Source organism: Phyllopteryx taeniolatus, chromosome 6 (genome assembly GCF_024500385.1).
Source record: "Phyllopteryx taeniolatus isolate TA_2022b chromosome 6, UOR_Ptae_1.2, whole genome shotgun sequence".
NCBI classification, from domain to species: Eukaryota; Metazoa; Chordata; class Actinopteri; order Syngnathiformes; family Syngnathidae; genus Phyllopteryx; species Phyllopteryx taeniolatus.
In genome coordinates this window covers 16223230-16240564 of record NC_084507.1, presented here as the reverse complement: position 1 = coordinate 16240564, position 17335 = coordinate 16223230, and the positions used below count along the sequence as shown (strand labels likewise).

The window sequence follows — 17335 nt, the reverse complement described above, 5'->3', positions numbered from 1 at the left end:
CACACCCCACACTACAGGGTAATGGCTTACGATAACGTTTTAGAGACATCCGGCAATCCGACCTTTCCTGTCTTTGAATAGAAGGATTCGAGAAATTGCTAAAATTCTGGCCAATGATCGGTATGTGTGGACCCCACTTTATTGTCCTGACTGTTTTCTGAACAGATCGGGGAGGAAAAATCACTAAGACACCCCACACAACAGGATAACCGCTGAGGATATCGAGACATCCAGAAATCGGGCATTTCCTGACTTTGATCGTAAGGGGTGAAAATTGCTCAAATTTCACCCAATTATTGGTATGCATGTACTTTGCTTGAGTGAATTTTTGGGAAGTTGGTACACACGAACACATCCCTAGTCGCTAATGCACGTACACACGCACACACACACACATACAGTACATCACATACATACATTGTCCTTGGGATCACAGGCATACACGTTTGTCCACTTATAACCTTGACCCACACGCACATTCTCTCAGCCTCATACATGCTTCATCCATTCATTGAGCCGGCTCGATTAAGAACATCTATGAATGCACCCCAATTAAAGGATAGGTTGTTGGGCAAGTGCAATGTGTATGGAATTAGAGCGGACACAGGCGGCGGAGGCTGTGTGATGAATTTCTCTGTCAAAGACAAATTCGAAATAAATCTTTCGCTTCGGACTTCCAGCTCGTGTCGCACTCTGATAATTTCCACAATATCCTCTGCAACCCCCGGGGGCAGATTTATTTATTTATTTATTTTATTTCCTCTACTCCCACCACCACCCTTTCCTCCACATCTCTGTCTCTTATTCCTCTCGCCATTCTGTTAGTTTCTATCCTTGTAAAATGCTGCTTGCTTTGCTGAAATACTGCAGTGCTTTATCAGCCCACTTTCTTAGTCCTTCTCCTGGACAAGAACCCCCCCCACCCCCGTTTTCCTTTTTTTAGTTGTTGTGTTGAACGCTTGCTTGTTGGAGGGGGGTAAAGGGTGAGGCACGGAGGGAGGGGTCACTAGCAGACGTGGGTGCGACATGTAACCGCGGCACAGGAGAGGAAATCAATACGTGAAAGGATGAGGAGCACTGGGGTGGATTACCGTCTGGAGGGAGATAGAGGGGGTGTCGATGAGGCCTGGAGGCGTTGCGATGCATGTGTGTGTAGAGGGCAAGCGCATTGTCCAGCCCTGTCCCCCCACCTCCCCACACGCACCCCTGACTTGAATCTTGACCCCCTTCCTTCAACCTCACACACACACACACACACACACACACAAATGGAGTGAGTCCATAGACGCTTATGGCCGCTGTGTGCTGATAACCCAACACTATCTGTACGTGGGAATAATGGCCTGATATTACCAGTGTAAATTAAAGAGCCCTGGTGAGACTGTGCCTATGTGTTTGTGTGTGTGTTTGTGTACGCGTGTGTGTTTGTGCATCTGCCAAGGAGCCAGATAATAAATATCTATAATAAATATCATTATTATTGGGACAAACTATACCCACCCCCAATAAGGCAGCCACTGTGAAAGATGGCACGGGGGACTGAGGTAGATATTGGCAATATATCAGCATTGATTACTGAGAGTGCCGTCAGAAGAGAGGCAAAGTTAATAAAAACTAATAAAATTATATAAAGCAACGAGGAATATAGAAAGAGCACAGGCTTTAGCGGGATCAAATGGCTGTAAAGGGGCGAGAGGGCGTGTGTATGATGTATCAGCATTATTTGCGTCTCTAGCTCAATGTGATCGTATTATTATTATTTTTATTATGGCAGCCAACCGTAGGATACATTAAGGCTACAAACAAGGAACAACAGGTTTTGTTTTGCAAACAGATATTTGTGTAAACAATCTGCTGTTTGAATTGCATGAATCTTCATGTCAAAGTTGTACATCAGTCACAACAGTGGACAATATTTAAAAGCTGCTTTTGTCTCTTTATCCATAATGCTTAAAATCAAAGGTGTTAATCAGTCACTACAGTGAACAACTATAAGCAAGAGTGTTGATGTCAAAGGTGCATATCTGCCACTACAATGGACAATTATTCACGAGCTATTTTCTTCTTTATGTGTGATCTGATGTCAAATTTGCACATCAGTCACTACAATGAGCATCTATTCAAAAGCAGTTTTCCTCTATACAAGAAAATCTGGATGGGCAGCTCGTTTCTTCTATATGTGCAATTGATGTCTAAAATTTGCATCACTTACTATAGTGGACAGCTAGACACGTGATTCTTGATCTCAGTGGCCCATCAGTCACTATAGTTGACAGCAATTCAAAAGGTGTTCTGTATGCATGATGCTTGATGTCAAAGTTGAGTATCAGTCACTACAAGCTATTTTTTCCTCTATGTGAGTCTGGCTTTACGGCTCTTTTCTTCTATAATACATGATTCTTGATGTCAAAGTTGTGCATCAGCTACTACAGTGGACAGCTATACACAAGAGTCTTGAAGTCGAAAGTGTGCATCAGTACACTACAATGGATAGCTATACGTGTGATTTTTTTATGTCATGGTTGGCCATCAGTCACTATAGTATATAGTAGTAGTCGAAGTATAATAGACAGAGATTCAAAACTTGCTGCATTCTACATGCACGATTCTTAATGTGAAAGTTGTGCATCAGTCACTACAGTGGAAAGTGAATCGAAAACTGTTTTCTTTTGTATGTGTGGGTCTTGACGTCAAAGTTGGACATCAGCAACGACAGTGGGAATTTATTCAAAGTTTTTCTTGAAAGTTACGCATCAGCTACTACAGTGGACAGCTGTTCAAAAGGTGCTTTCTTCGGTATGTGTGGGTCTTGACGTCAAAGCTACACATCAACCACTATACTGGGCATTTATTCAAAAGTTGTTTTCTTCAAAGGTATGCATCAGCTACCAAAGTGGACAGATGTTCAAAAGCTTTTTTCATTCCAGTTTATATGTATGAGTCTTGATGTCAAAGTTGTACATCAGTTGTACAGAGTTAGAAGCTTGGTCACGGAACAAATTCAACTGCTATACCACTGTATACTGTAAAAACCCTTCAAAGTCATCACTTAAAGAAAAAAGGGAAATAGTGTGGGCCCAGACGATGAACTTCGACATAAGGGGAAGGGGGAACGCTGTATACCGAACAGTGCGACAATGAGAGCACACAAAGTTGCTCAAAGGCCCCTTCATCATATCCACATTATCTTGACAAATCTATTCATCATGTCACGGCATGGCTTCACGTTACTATTGTATCGTGCAGTGTTGTTGTCTTGTGTACACAGAGGATATGAGATGCGTGGGCAGGGGCAATGGGGAGGGGGCATTGTCCATTCTAATGGAGGCCCTCGTTAGGCCGCTGACACAGCCGGCAACGCCACTGCTAGCCTCCCCCGCTATCGATTGACGAGCGCCGGCATTATTGATGAGTGAGAATTTAATTCAGCCGCCTCGTTTGTCACCGTGACACGGCCGTTTAACGTTGCCGCCGTGACGTGAGCGAGCCAGGATGAGCACGCCACTGACACATGACGACGATGATGATTAGGAGGAGGATGAGGAAGAGGATGGTTTGACCATTACAAAGCTTAAGCTGCTACATGTGAAGTCAAATGCATGCAGGACTGGAAAGCAACACGCCATGTGACTAATGCCGGGCCCTGTTTATGACTAATGTATGGCCTGAGGAAACGTCAGCCTCCCTCTGATTGGATAAATATTTCATGCCACACTCTGACCCGCAGCAACAATGCAAGGCAAGGTGTTCACCCAATTGCGCTCCATGAATATATTTGTTTTTTGTGCCTGTATAACATAAAAAAAAAAACCACTTAACAAGCCATCGCTTACGATAGGAGTACACCACCCCCACTCAGTAGGACTGCATAACATATAATAAAATTTTTATATTGGTGAAAAGATGTAGCTCTAAGACCCCTATCTCACTGGCCTGGAGACCAGTTGACGACATGATGGCGACTCGAATCTCCGCTGGTTGGGGGGACGTCTCCATGACACCTCCTGGAGTCTCCTGGGGACAAGCTGGGTCACCAAGGAGTCGCGGTGAAATCAAACATGTTCAATTTTACTGGATAACTTTTGCATAAGTATTATAATGTAAACTACTGCAATCATTTTCTGAAATTATAGCTATAATTGTAGTGCAGTATTTTAATATTGTGATTAACAATGAAAAAAGGTAATGATAAATATAGTTTTCATGTACATATCTAAAATTAATAAAAATGATGTTATTAAAAAGTATTTTATTTAAGTGTAGGGTCAAGTAATTATATGACATTACATAACTCATGATATACATTTTTGTATAATAGCAATAATAAATAATAATATTATTATTGGATACAAATTGTTACTAGTAGTTCTAAATAAAATAACCAGCATATATCAAATATTGTTTACCTTGTTCCCGCAACCGTTGTGAGGAGAAGCGGCTCTGAAAATGGATGGATGGATGGATGGATGTTTACCTTCTGTGATCGGCGATATATGGGTCAATATCACTATAAAGTGTCTTTGGTGTGCTCATCAAAATCACTCAGCAGAATAATGAAAATCTGAGGTCCTGTTATAAGTGGCCAAACACTTATACACATACCAGTACAAAGATAAGTCTTAGAAAATGTTTTTCCTTCATTTTCTACCAATTTTTAAAAATTGGATATATGTGATTTTTGGCATGTTCCAGTCACTGCTCTGCGAACTACTGTATGTGTAATAAGTGGTTAAATGACATAAAATCATTATTTTCTCAAATATTTTTATCGTCCACAGCAAGTCATGTGAGAAAAAGTCATTTTGATCATAAACAGTGGGTACGGAAAGTATTCAAACCCCCTTAAATTTTTCACTCTTTGTTATATTGCAGCCATTTGGTAAAATAATTGAAGTTCATTTTTTTTCATCATGAATGTACACACAGCACCCCATATTGACCGAAAAAATTGAATTGTTGAATTTTTGGGGAGATTTATTAAAAAAGAAAAACTGGCCATAAGTATTCAGACCCTTTGCTGTGACACTCATTTAACTCGGGTGCTGTCCATTTCTTCTGATCATCCTTGAGCTGGTTCGACACCTTAATTTGAGTCCAGCTGTGTTTGATTGTACTGATTAGACTTGATTAGGAAAGCCACACACCTGTACAGATAAGACCTTACAGCTCACAGTGCATGTCAGAGCAAATGACAATCATGAGGTCAAAGGAACTGCCCGAAGAGCGCAGAGACAGAATTGTGGCAAGGCACAGATCTGGGCAAGGTTATAAAAAAGAATTCCACGGCACTTAAGGTTCCTAAGAGCACAGTGGCCTCCATAATCCTTGAATGGAAGACGTTTGGGACGACCAGAACCCTTCCTAGAGCGAATTGTCCGGGCAAACTGAGCAATCGGGGCAGAAGAGTCTTGGTGAGAGATGTAAAGAAGAACCCAAAGATCACTGTGGCTGAGCTCCAGTGGTGCAGTCGGGAGATGGGAGAAAGTTCTAGAAAGTCATCCATCACTGCAGCCCTCCATCAGTCGGGGCTTTATGGCAGAGTAGCTCGACGGAAGCCTCTCCTCAGTGCAAGACTCGTAAAGCCCGCATGGAAGGACTCCAAGATGGTGAGAAATAAGATTCCAAGAGAGAACTTTTTGGCCTTAATTCTAAGTGGCATGTGTGGAGAAAACCAGGCACTGCTCATCACCTTTCCAACACAGGCCCAACAGTGAAGCATGGTGGTGGCAGCATCATGCTGTGGGGGTGTTTTTCAGCTGCAGGGACAGGACGATCGAAGGAAAGATGAATGCGGCCAAATACAGGGATATCCTGGACGAAAACCTTCTTCAGAGTGTTCAGGACCTCAGACTGGGCCGAAGGTTCACCTTCCAACAAGACAATGACCCTAAGCACTCAGCTAAAATAACGTAGGAGTGGCTTCAGAGCCTTGACTTAAACCCAATTGAGCATCTCTGGAAAGACCTGAAAATGGCTGCAAACATTCATCATCCAACCTGACAGAACTGGAGAGGATCTGCAAGGAGGAATGGCAGATGATCCCCAAATCCAGGTGTGAAAAACTTGTTGCATCATTCCCAAAAAGACTCATGGCTGCATGAGCTCAAAAGGGTGCTTCTACTAAACACTGAACAAAGGGTCTGAATACTTATGGCTGTGTGATGTTTGAGTTTTTCTTTTTTTAATAAATCTGCAAAAATTTCAACAATCCTGTTTATTGAAAGATTTTACTTTGTGTAACGTAGAGCCATAATACTGATGTATACAGACAAGGCAGTGCTTTAAACCATAATATCAGTGATTATGGAGACCGTATGCCTCCACCTCATTTTCGCGTAATCATCCATAATTGCTGAATGCCATCATTACATCCATTACCGAATATGAAAGATGTGCTGGCATATTTGAAACAGCGGTTGTATGGTGAAAATGAATGGAGGGTGGGGTGGGGGGTGGATTGGGTGGGAGTTAAGTTCCCTATGACAGCGGTCCGTGTGTCTCGTTCCTCTGGCCCTTGGGTCTTCCAGGGTCCCCGGGGAGCAGAAGCCTCTTTTGGGGCAAGAAAGGCTGCGGGGGCCCTATAGGCAGCTAGAACCAATCTGACCAATTTAGATGGACAACATCAAAGCGCATAGCGTATCGCATCAAATAGTGGCCCCAGCTCTTATAGAGTACTTGTACTCTATAGTCCAAGTTTGTGTGTTGCTGAGACACATGAGGGTCCCTGTAGCCTTATTTTCACAATTACATAAAAAGTAACTAACCTCAAGGTGTTGGTGTAATTTTAAGTTTGGGATTTTTTTTTTCTTTTACACATATAAATGGGTTCTGACTCAAGGTCCAACAACAACAACAACAACAAAAAAAGATCTCATAATATTTTAAATGGTGTAAAAAGTAATCTCGAGGTGTTTCAGTTCAATTCAACTCACTTTACAATAAGCAGCAGTTTGGCAAATAGTGAACAATTCCTCAAAAAAAGAGGCTTCAAGCGGTTTAATGCCACTCCCAGTTGAGGTTTACTGTCAAACTAAACACAACAAAGAGAATTACACATCGTATATTTTAAATAACTACATAGCTCTGCCTCACGAGAGTCAGTTTAGCTTAATGCTAACATAAATGGAAAACATCATTTGGATGGTCGTGGTTAACATCGATAATTTAAGCAACGGATATTTCAACACGAACAGTGGAGTAACATATTTAGAAATGTTATAGAACAATACTCAGAGGCATATATTCTTTGTCCTCTATGAAAAATGACTAATATACAATAGTTTTTGAGTCACTCACAGTAGTAGGAGGATAAGAAAAAGTCTCTTCTTTGTGTCTGCATGGCCGTCTTATATTGTACTGCCTCCCGGTGACCAACGCAGGCACAGCACATTGAAATGGGTTGCAGCATTAAATCAAGATGCACAGTGTTTTATTCTTTACATTCTATTTAATTTTACGCTACGTTTTATGATGCACAATATTCTAGATCCTGATTAAAAACAAACACAATTGTTTTTTTTTGGGGGGGGGGGGGGGGGGGGGGTGCTGGAACGGATTAATGGCATTTCCATTCATTTCAATGGGGAAATATGATTTGAGATACAATTATTTTATTTTTTTTATGTATGTGTGGTCACGGGATGAATTTAACTCATATCTCAAGACACCACTGTATATCGACAAACCTCCTCAACAGAATCCATTGTTTTATGTTGAATAATTCTCCACTTAAAATTAATCTTGTAATAGCTTAATAAAATTGTTAAAATGCCATTAAAACATTTAAAGTTTTATATATTTAAATTCCAAATAAACTTTAATAAATGTGCATAAAATTTTCTGAAAATAAAAAGACACCCCACCACACACGATCACGGTGCAGGGATAATGGCTGCCAGACAGGGACCTGGTAACCATAGTAATAGGGTGGGTGGGGGTAGTCACATATCTCCTGGGGCCTGCCCCCCCCCCCCACACACTTCGGTTGTCGGGCCACGGGGAGATGGGGGTCCCCCCTCCCCTTCCTTGGGTCCCTGCCTTCTTCTCCCCTCTCCTGGCGCCCTCGCCCGTCACTACTCACGACGGGTCCTTAACATGGGCTCACTTTTGGCGGGCTGTGACCTTTTTCAGGTGGTAGCTGGCTCCTGCGTTGGCTGGGGCCCCCGTAGTCTCCGGGAGTAGTGGGGGCGGTAGGGCGCTTGGAGTATTGGGCGTGGCGGTGGTCCAGTACCCATGCCCCTCCATTTGGGACTGGTCAGGGCACTTCAGTTGGGCTAGGGGACTGTTCTGGGGAGTGGGTGGCATCCCCCTGGCTGGGTCCCCCGCGGGATGGGCTCACTGGCTTGGCGCCCCAGGGGTCGTGTCCTGTCTGAGAAGAGAATCACACATTGTCAGCTGAGATGAGCGCCGATCAACGTTTTTGTTCAACCCAAAGTAAAAAAACTTAATTTTATATATTTTAAAATAGGCCTCTTCCAGATAAAAAAAAATCCTCGCAGTGACACACGTGGACTTGTTCGAGGAGAGATTAAGGCATCTTGTCATACCTTAGTCATTGTTCCGTTTTAAAATAACTTTAAGATGAAGCTAGCATTGGCAATCATGGTAGTTTGGAGCAAAATGTCTCAGTCATTTTGGGGTTAGTTGTCACATGTACTTTCATAATGAAGCAAAACTTTCTTTTTTGTAATTCAGTTTAATCTTTAACTTTCAGTTTAAGAAAGGTAAAACGGGCATTTGAGAACTATGTGCCAGCAGCTCCTAAGGACTTTAATTCAGTGGATGTTGCATAATATTTTCTGTTAACGTTTGTTCAATTTTTATGTTCGACTTTTTCAAGCTTAATGAGAAACATTTTCTGTGCCTGACTTCAACGTTCACTTTCAAGTAAAAAAAGGCAAACAACAATAATTGTGTTCTTGTTTTATTAGTTGCAAAATCCAGTATGACATCTTACCCAATATAGTGAGACAATTTACCCGATGGTGTGCAACCTGTCACATGTTCACACTCTCTATTAGATTGCTTATAACTCTGCACTGAAACAAAATCTGAAAATGATATGAATACAAAATATATACCTGAGACTTTGGTCGTTCATCTGGTACACATTTTGTTTTGTTTGTATGATGGAGACCAGGCCAGGATGTAGTAGGTACCTCCAACTACCCCTACCCTGAACAGGAGAAAGAAAATGGATGAATGCTATTTATGGACAAATGGGGCCATTTTATTTTAACTGGAGGGGAGCCTCACAGTGTCCCACTATAGACCACCATCCACCTGTAACCCCCACCACCATTTACAGTATGTATATTGACAAAAAGTCAAACGTAGCACAATATTCCTCTCCACAACCCAAGATGTGGGTGGATGTTGTGTAGGTGTACAACACACCACCTCCTCATCCGCTTCCATGCCGTCTTATTCCCCCCCCCTTCAATCTGGCACACCCTCCATCCCTCCCTCCATCGCTGCCTCACAAACACGCACAAGCGCACTACATTCTACAAGAAATAATTGCTTTTGTCTGGAAGGAGTGCGTGGAGGGAGGGAGGGAGGGAGGAAAAGGGGGCACGCGCACTCCCCCTGTGGAGAAAAAAAGGGGGTCTTTGAAGGACAACGAGTCACTTCTGTCTCCCTCTTTTTCCCCTCCTCCTCTTCCTCATTGGATGTCATCTGTCATACATGATGCTCGGGGAGAGCTGCCATAAAGCCCGCTTGTCCACTGCAGGACATTTTTCTTCATTAAGGCCGGTTTAGCTGGCAGCACATCCGCGGCGGCCCTGATGATGAAATCCGGCGAGCCCTCTCTCTCCTTTTTATTCCATCCTCAGCGATAATTCCATGAAAAACATCCGATAATCACCCTGCGGCGTTTAAGGTTGAAATCGGAGGCCTGCAATACACGACTGTACTGGATGGGGACTCGCAGGCAGGCGGCAGCACATGCTGGCTCATTCCTATCGATTCCCCCCATATTGACTGCCATGTTTAAAGTATAGATTTTTCTATTTAAAAATCTATATGGACAATAATCTGGCATGTAAGCGCCTGGCGTTGACTGATGCCGGCCAGTAATTGACGGTGTGGAAGGTCGCAGGCGAGGAAACGAGGAGGCAGCGGATGCAGGGAAGACGATTTGGGTGGTGATCTCTGTCAGGGAAGCGCTCTGCTAACCGTTTCTTTGGCGCATTTCAAACATGAATTCAAGTCCTTACTTACCATTGAATGAGGCTTTTTATTGTAGGATGCTTAGGAATTAACATTTACAGTGCAGTGATAAAAAAAAAAAAACAGGGCAATTAAGGTACTGTAATGTCCTTAAATGTGGGCAAGAAGAGCTGCGGTCTTCGATGCACTTTTACTAAATGGGAGAAACTGTCAAACACACGAATACAAAATGATAACAGTCACAAGGAGCTGATGGAGGGCACAACTCACACCCAGGCGCTCACACGCAGAAAAAACGGCCAATCCGACTCCGGCTTCTGATGTCATTCACTAGGCCACGCCCCCTTAAAGAGACACATCCAATGCACAAATACTCCAGGACGTACAGTAATTACACTTCTTATTTCTTTACACTCTTTTATTTTGGTTGGCTGTATACATCTATTTTTCTTGTTTAAAACAGCCTTTTTTGGGGGCTCGAACGGATTAATGGCATTGGAAATTGAGCTAAACTCATAAGTCAAGGTACAGCTGTATTTTAGTAAGCAGTGTAAACAGACTGCACTTATATAACGCGTTATCGACACTATCACAGTGCCCAAAGCGCTTTACAAAGCCTCACATTCACACACCAATGGGCGGCTGCTGCCATGCAAGGTGCTGCCAGGCCCTCCGTAATGGTTAGCGCATCTGCCTCACAGTCAGGAGGGCCCGAGTTGAAGTTCCGTGGATTTTCTCTGGGTAGTCCAACTTCCTTCCACATTCCAAAAACGTGTATGTCAGGTTCATGGAAGACTCCAAACTGTTTATAGGTTTGAATCTGAGTTTGAATGGTTGTTTTTCCTTATGTGCGACCAGTTCAGGGTGTACCCCGCCTTTCACCCAAATTAATCTATGACCCTAATTAGGACAAGCGCTACAGAAAATGAATGGATGGATTATAGTGCAGTACACAGTAAAAACGTCCAAATTCAAACACCTAAAATAATTTCCGCTCAGTGAGCACCTATAGGATTAACTCTGCAAGTTTGTCTGTAATCAGTGATGGCAAGAAGTGAAGTTTGTACTCATGACCATTGAACAGCAAATGGAACTTACTGCAACGTAGGAAAATTATTTTCCCAAGTACAACACAAGTGATTAAATATTACAAGCCAATACCTACAAATCACCATTGGGTGACAGTATTGCTCTGTAAATGCTATACTGTTCCTACGCTATTGTGCGTCTTGAGCAGTTTTACTTTTTTGTAGTTGTATTTAGTATTCTTTTGCAGTTTTTAATGTCTCTTTTATATTTGTAGGGCAAAAACATTGCCTGTACAGTTAGAGGTTTTACGATGTAGACATAATTTCAATAAAAATAAAAAATAAAATAATTTTTTTTATTGTGATTCAAATTTGTATATAATTTTCAAATATTAAAAACAAGCATTTGAAAGTGGAAATTATTGTTCAGCATATCAGCGGTCACAATTCAATTTAAATTCTTATAATCACATGATGCATTTTACAGCCCCCCCCCACCCCTCAAAAAATGTCTTTTCGTGGAAGCAGTAATTTAGTTTGCCATTTGGTGCACAAATAACATTGAACCTTAACCCACAGATACTCCTAACACATAAAAATAAACATGAACGTGGTATCCACCGACCTAATGTCTGCAAGCCTTGTTTCTCTGGTGGCTTATTAACAGTGGTGGCGATAAGATAAGTTAATTGCGTTGCATGGTGGGGTTTTAGCCGTTAAGCATCACCATGGATTCCCTTATCAGGGCTCCACTACCCACCCTCAAATGCACTGATCACGGCTGGCATCATTATAGCCTGTATTATTAAGAGTAGTAGAGAAGGTGGGGGCAAAAATCGATACAGGATACCTTTTGCAGCGCTAGTGAAAACGAGGGAGATGGAGGAGAGGGGATTGGGGGGGGGGGGGGGGGGGGGTGATGTGTGAGTAGTAGCGGCTCCTGAGCTGCCTCAATGTTGCAGGCAGCCTGGTGTGGCAGATCGCTACAATCGTGCAAGGGAGGCGGGTCGAGTGAGCTGCCTGCTGCATACCGGGGGGGCTTCCCAAACAACAAAAAACAACAACAACAAAAACAAACCAGACTAAAAAGAGACAATACACACAGACGGATGGACGAAGTGTAAGTTGTTTTTCCCTCGGGCCGATCTCCTCGTTGTTGACTGGTCGCCGCTGTTTGGCTGGTTGGCTGTTTGTTTGCTTATCTATCGATTGATTGCGTTTTAATTAGACGTAAGAGGGGTAGAGGGGCGGAGATTCGGGTACGACCGCGTGGCTGTGTGTGTGTGTGCGTACGTGCGCGCTCTCGTGTGCGTGCGCGCCTGTTAATTAAATAACCAGTGCGTTTCTCTACGTTTTTTTTTATTTGTATTTTTTTTAAAGATAGCTAAAAGCGAATGTATTCTGAAGCATATGTAGGCCAAATGAATAGCTCCAAACCAAATAGAACTCCACAATAAGACATTTTTTTAAGGGTTATTATTACCCCCGCGAACGGTGTTTTCGTGTCGTCTTGTGTCTTTTATTCAAGCTAATAATCAAAGCTAACCCACTTAGCACGCTTGCGACTGTTTTCACGCCTTTTTCTAATATTAGCATCACGGTAGGGGCCTCCACGTTGGCTTATTTAGTTCCCCAAAAAAGAAGAGCAGTCCTCGCCGTTTTAACCCAACTTTCCCTCTCGTCTATCCGTCTGTGTAGCGTCGTAACAGCTTCTATGCACATTCACGCCGGGTTAAGTCAATAAAAGTGCCGGGGGAGGGCTTCATGTGTACGCACCAAGCGGCGAGCCGTCCACGCCGAACCGCCTCCCGACCAAGCCGGACCGACAGCGCCGAGACTCCGGCGAGGACCGAGCTCGCCCCGGCTCCTCCTCATTCGCACCGGAACCCAAAGAAAGAAGCCGAAGCCGGAGGAAGATCATGTTTGTCCCCTTGCCGGTGCCGTTCGTCTTTCAGAGAGCTGCCCCTGACCTCAGCGCCTGGCGTCTCAAGTCCCCCCTGGCTCTCCGCTCCAACTCCGGTAAGACGTCTTCACTTCTTCCCCCTCCACCCTCCCCGCTGATGTGACACCTCCGCCCCGCCTCGGTGGCTCGGTCGCTTCCATCCCGAGGCGTCGCTTCCGTTCGGTCCTCCCGTAGAAGCGTGTCCGTCGTTCTCCTCTGATCCACTGCCTCAGCCTCCTTGTCTCTCCCCGACTAGACTCTCGGCAGACAGGGAATATTCATGCCAACTTATCGATCCTCGCGGAGATCGATTCCTCGGGCCGCTGGAAGCAAGCGCGAGGGGGAGATAGTAGTAGGGGCGCGCGGAGGAGCAAGGCAGAGGAGCAATTGTCCTCTCTGCCTCGTTTTATGATTAATATTTGCCTCACTGGTGATTTCTTTCAAGTTATGTCCAAGCTGTAGTTGACTTTGTCTTGATGGGTGACTTGTCGGGGATGGCATCCCCGCTCTCCTTCCTACGCCGGGGATGATAGCGTTGGAGCGCCTGGAGTCAGGCGGCAGGTGGTGATAGTAGGCTGATGCTCCACAAAAGGGAGGCATGGCGGTAGAAGTCACCGAGCGTGTCCCTCTGTGTCCCCGTCAGTTATGGATGCTTTATTGCATTTGTTTTTAAATATAGGGGGGGGGAAAAAGATTAACAAAAATAAAAGATATGATATGAGTGTTTTTCATGTGTGATTGTGAATGATTGTATGTCTGTGTGTGCCCGCTCATTGACTCTCATTGTCCAGGGTGTATCCCACCTTTCACCCAAAGTCACATGGTGCCTCCAGCTTAGCTGTAACCCTGATTGAGGATAAGCCGGTCAGAAAATTATGCTTTGTTGTTGTTGTTGTTGTCTTTATGTTTTTTTTTTTTTAGAATTACATGGTGGCCTGATCCAATACTCCGGCAGGCCACATATGATCCACACACTGCAGGTTGACCACCCTTTAAGACAGTGTGAGCTTAAGAAGAGGCCCTATGTTCACGATGGTCTTCATGCAGCACAAGAAGCCACAATTGGTTACTGTCGTACTTAGTGATTTTCAGTTTACCGTTTTATATTTATGGCCTAGAAGTGTTTTTCTGAGAAATATTTACTGTAATTAAGACATTTTGAGGTTACTAACAGTGCAGAGGCGTAACAACACGTGGTCATGTGGTACAAGAAGGCACGCTCAGTTACAGACGTACTTGCTGTTTTCAATTTTATGGCTCGGGATGAACTCGTTTGCGCAGTTGCGTAAGAACATGTCGTGACGTGACCCAGGATGACAAGCTCAATTACTGACATACTTAATTTTCCATTTGATTGTTTTATATTTACGGAATGGTTTGTTTTTTTAATACAAATATTTACTGTAATTATGACATTTAAAGGTCACGAAATGTGAGCAATTAACTAGTTTACACAGCGGTGCTAGATTATGTGGTCACGTGGCACAAGAAGGCATGCTCAGTTAACACTGTTCTTGCCTTTTTCATTGGATTGTTTTGTATTTATTGCCTAGAAGTGTTTTTCATTCAAAAATTTATTGAAATGATGATGTTTCGTAGTTATGAACGGTGCACAACGAACTAGTTTGGGCAGGGCCATAAGAATACGTTGTGACACGGCACAAAAAAAGATCAGTTACCTCCGTATTTGCTGTTTTTCATTTGTTGTTTTAGAATATGGCCCTGAAGTGATTCACAAACAAATATTTAGTGTAATTATAACATTTTCGTTTATGAATGGCTCGCAAAGAACTAGTTTGTGCAGCATCATATACATATGTGGTTGCTCGGCACAAGCAGGCATGCTCAGTTACTGTCTGTCTTATTGTTTTTCATGTGATTATTTTAGATTTCTGGCCCAGAAGGGGTTATCACACAAATATATTAACTGTTATTCTGGCTTTACTACTGCGTTAACATGGCAAGTGACCCCCTGTACAGATGTAACATACACCTTTTACACAAGCACGGTATCAGTAATGGTGAATAAATGCAAGCCAGAGAAGATGGGCTCTTAAAGGGCCAGGCACCCCACCCCCTCACGGCGCTACGGCTCACCTCTCATTTCCAAATCACTTCAAGCATATTTGATGCGGCGCACACCGGGCATCGCCACCGTTCCCGCACACTCAGTCAGCAGTGCACGGGGTGTGACCGTGATGAGATAGGTGGGGGTGGGATGATGGTGGGGCCATATCTCTAAGAGGAAAGGACTGGGGGGATGGAGCCAGGACGAGGCAAAAGGAGCAAGAACTGGAGAAGGAGGAGGAGTTTTGGTGCTGAAAAATTGCGAATGTCAGAAGGAGCTAAAAAAAATGCAGGCAGGGAGAGATAGGAGCGGGTGAAAGTAAGAGCAGATGACAAGGTGAAAAACGAGGCTGAGATGGAAAACCCAGCGGAGAGGTGAGAGAAAAGCGCCAGGTGAGCCATTACGTTGCCGCAGCTTGCGCCTGGCCTTTGGAAAGCCATTGGAATAAGCAGGCAAAGTGATGGCATCTAGATGATGGGATAACAGTGATTCACTATGCTATGCTGATTCTGTTAGCACAAGTGGCTAGGCTTTGTCACCAAAATTTGGTTTCATTCATGAACGCGCACCCTTAAACAAGGCTCTTTTGAAACACACACTTAATGTTTACGCAACTGGGTAAAAGTTTGAGTCTTGAGTCCTCCCTTTTGGTCAAAGTCAGCAAGGCCCGATTGCCAGATGTCTCTGAAAGATTCTCCTGAGCAATTATCTGATGTTAAAACAGTTAAATATTTATGATTGTTAATCCTTGTATGACTGGTTAGCTATGGGAAGTTGCGCTATAACCAGGCTATGGTACAGTAGAAGTACTCCAGGCAACTTTATTCTGCTCAGTGCACATTTTTCTGCCATTTAAAATATGAAGAAAGTCAATTGATAATTTCCCCCAATTTTCACTTCCTACACAAATTGCCAAAACCCATTCTCACAGGCTTTTAAGAACAATACTGAACAAAAAGCAAATGCAAATATATATTTTTGTTACCCGTATTAAAGTAAAAAACAAACACAATTTGGTGATAGGTGCTTTTTCTCTGACGACGACAACATCTTTCGTAAGCCTGTCATTGGGTTTACAACTGACTCTATCATCAATGGCTGATGAATTACTGGATGTAAAGTTTTTTTTTTTCTCTTTTTCCACAAAACAGCGGTAATAACAGGTTTTTTGTGGATGAAAAGAAATGCATGTGAAGTTTGTAAATACATGGTTTTCATTCTCCTGCTTCCTTAGCACGTTCCAAAAGCATGCATGTTAGGCTCATTGAAGACTCCTTATGTGTTATTGTTGCTGTGCAAATGAGCATACTGTCTGTCCAGATTCAGCAAATTTTACTTTTGTTTTACATGTTAAACTTTTTTTTCTCAAAGAAATTCTTGCAAAATGTAGAGATGAGCGTTTTTCACTGGACAGTGACGTTATCCATTTTTAACATGTTAATCAAAATCATTATTATGAGCAACATAAACATGACAGCCATTGTGTTTTTCGGTTTGACTTACCAGCAGCGTTTACAAGCAAAAAAAAAACTCAACCCATTTTCAAAAGCTTCAATGTTTGCATTTTCAAGCGCAAATGTTGTTTTCATAACAAAGATCATAATGACGCCATTTTTAGGGGAAAAGGGCATCGGGTAAGCAGACCCTTTCCCTCGGCCCTTCCTGGAGCTCTTGACTCGAGCGCCCACTTTACTGGTTTCTTTAACTGGTGGCGGCTCTTTGACTCGTAGCTGTGTGGGTTCAGAGGTCGCGCCAGAGAGCGCTTGACTCGGCACCACCTGACCCTTCTCCGCCCCTGACGCCCCACTTGTGCTTTCACCCTGTTTCATGTTAGAATGGGCCTCAAGCACAGCGGGGGTCTGGTGTGCACTGTCATGAAAGAGATGGGCCGTCATATGACATAAAAACACGCATGTTGGATTCTTTTCCACCTGGGCAGCTTTAACTGATCCAGCTTTTTGTTCCATTTTTAATGGCATTGTGTCTCCGTGTCAGTATGTGTAGTCAAGTGCTTTGTGGAGCCATCAGCATTAACAGACGTATGAAAGTTTAATGGGACACGCTGGAGAAACAGCGGGTTTCCTACACGGTACGGGGCTTGAGACGATATGATGGGACATCACA

General features: G+C 43.4%; 1 protein-coding gene and 1 long non-coding RNA gene across 4 annotated transcripts in view; one reads left to right on the top strand and one right to left on the bottom strand.

The window, feature by feature from the left end:
• Positions 1–6864: 6864 nt before the first annotated feature.
• Positions 6865–13118, bottom strand: LOC133479729 (uncharacterized). The gene is made up of 3 exons (XR_009789055.1): positions 12978–13118; positions 9081–9175; positions 6865–8368 (listed from the first exon to the last, which is right to left on the bottom strand). It is a non-coding gene; the product is annotated as an uncharacterized LOC133479729 (long non-coding RNA).
• Positions 13088–17335, top strand: part of pou2f2b (POU class 2 homeobox 2b) — a 95828-nt gene continuing 91580 nt past the window's right edge. For all 3 annotated transcript variants that reach the window (XM_061777059.1, XM_061777056.1, XM_061777060.1), the window contains exon 1: positions 13088–13220. In XM_061777059.1, the coding sequence (XP_061633043.1) occupies positions 13121–13220 (100 nt within the window). In that variant the 5' untranslated portion in view covers positions 13088–13120. The remainder of the gene's footprint in view (positions 13221–17335) is intronic.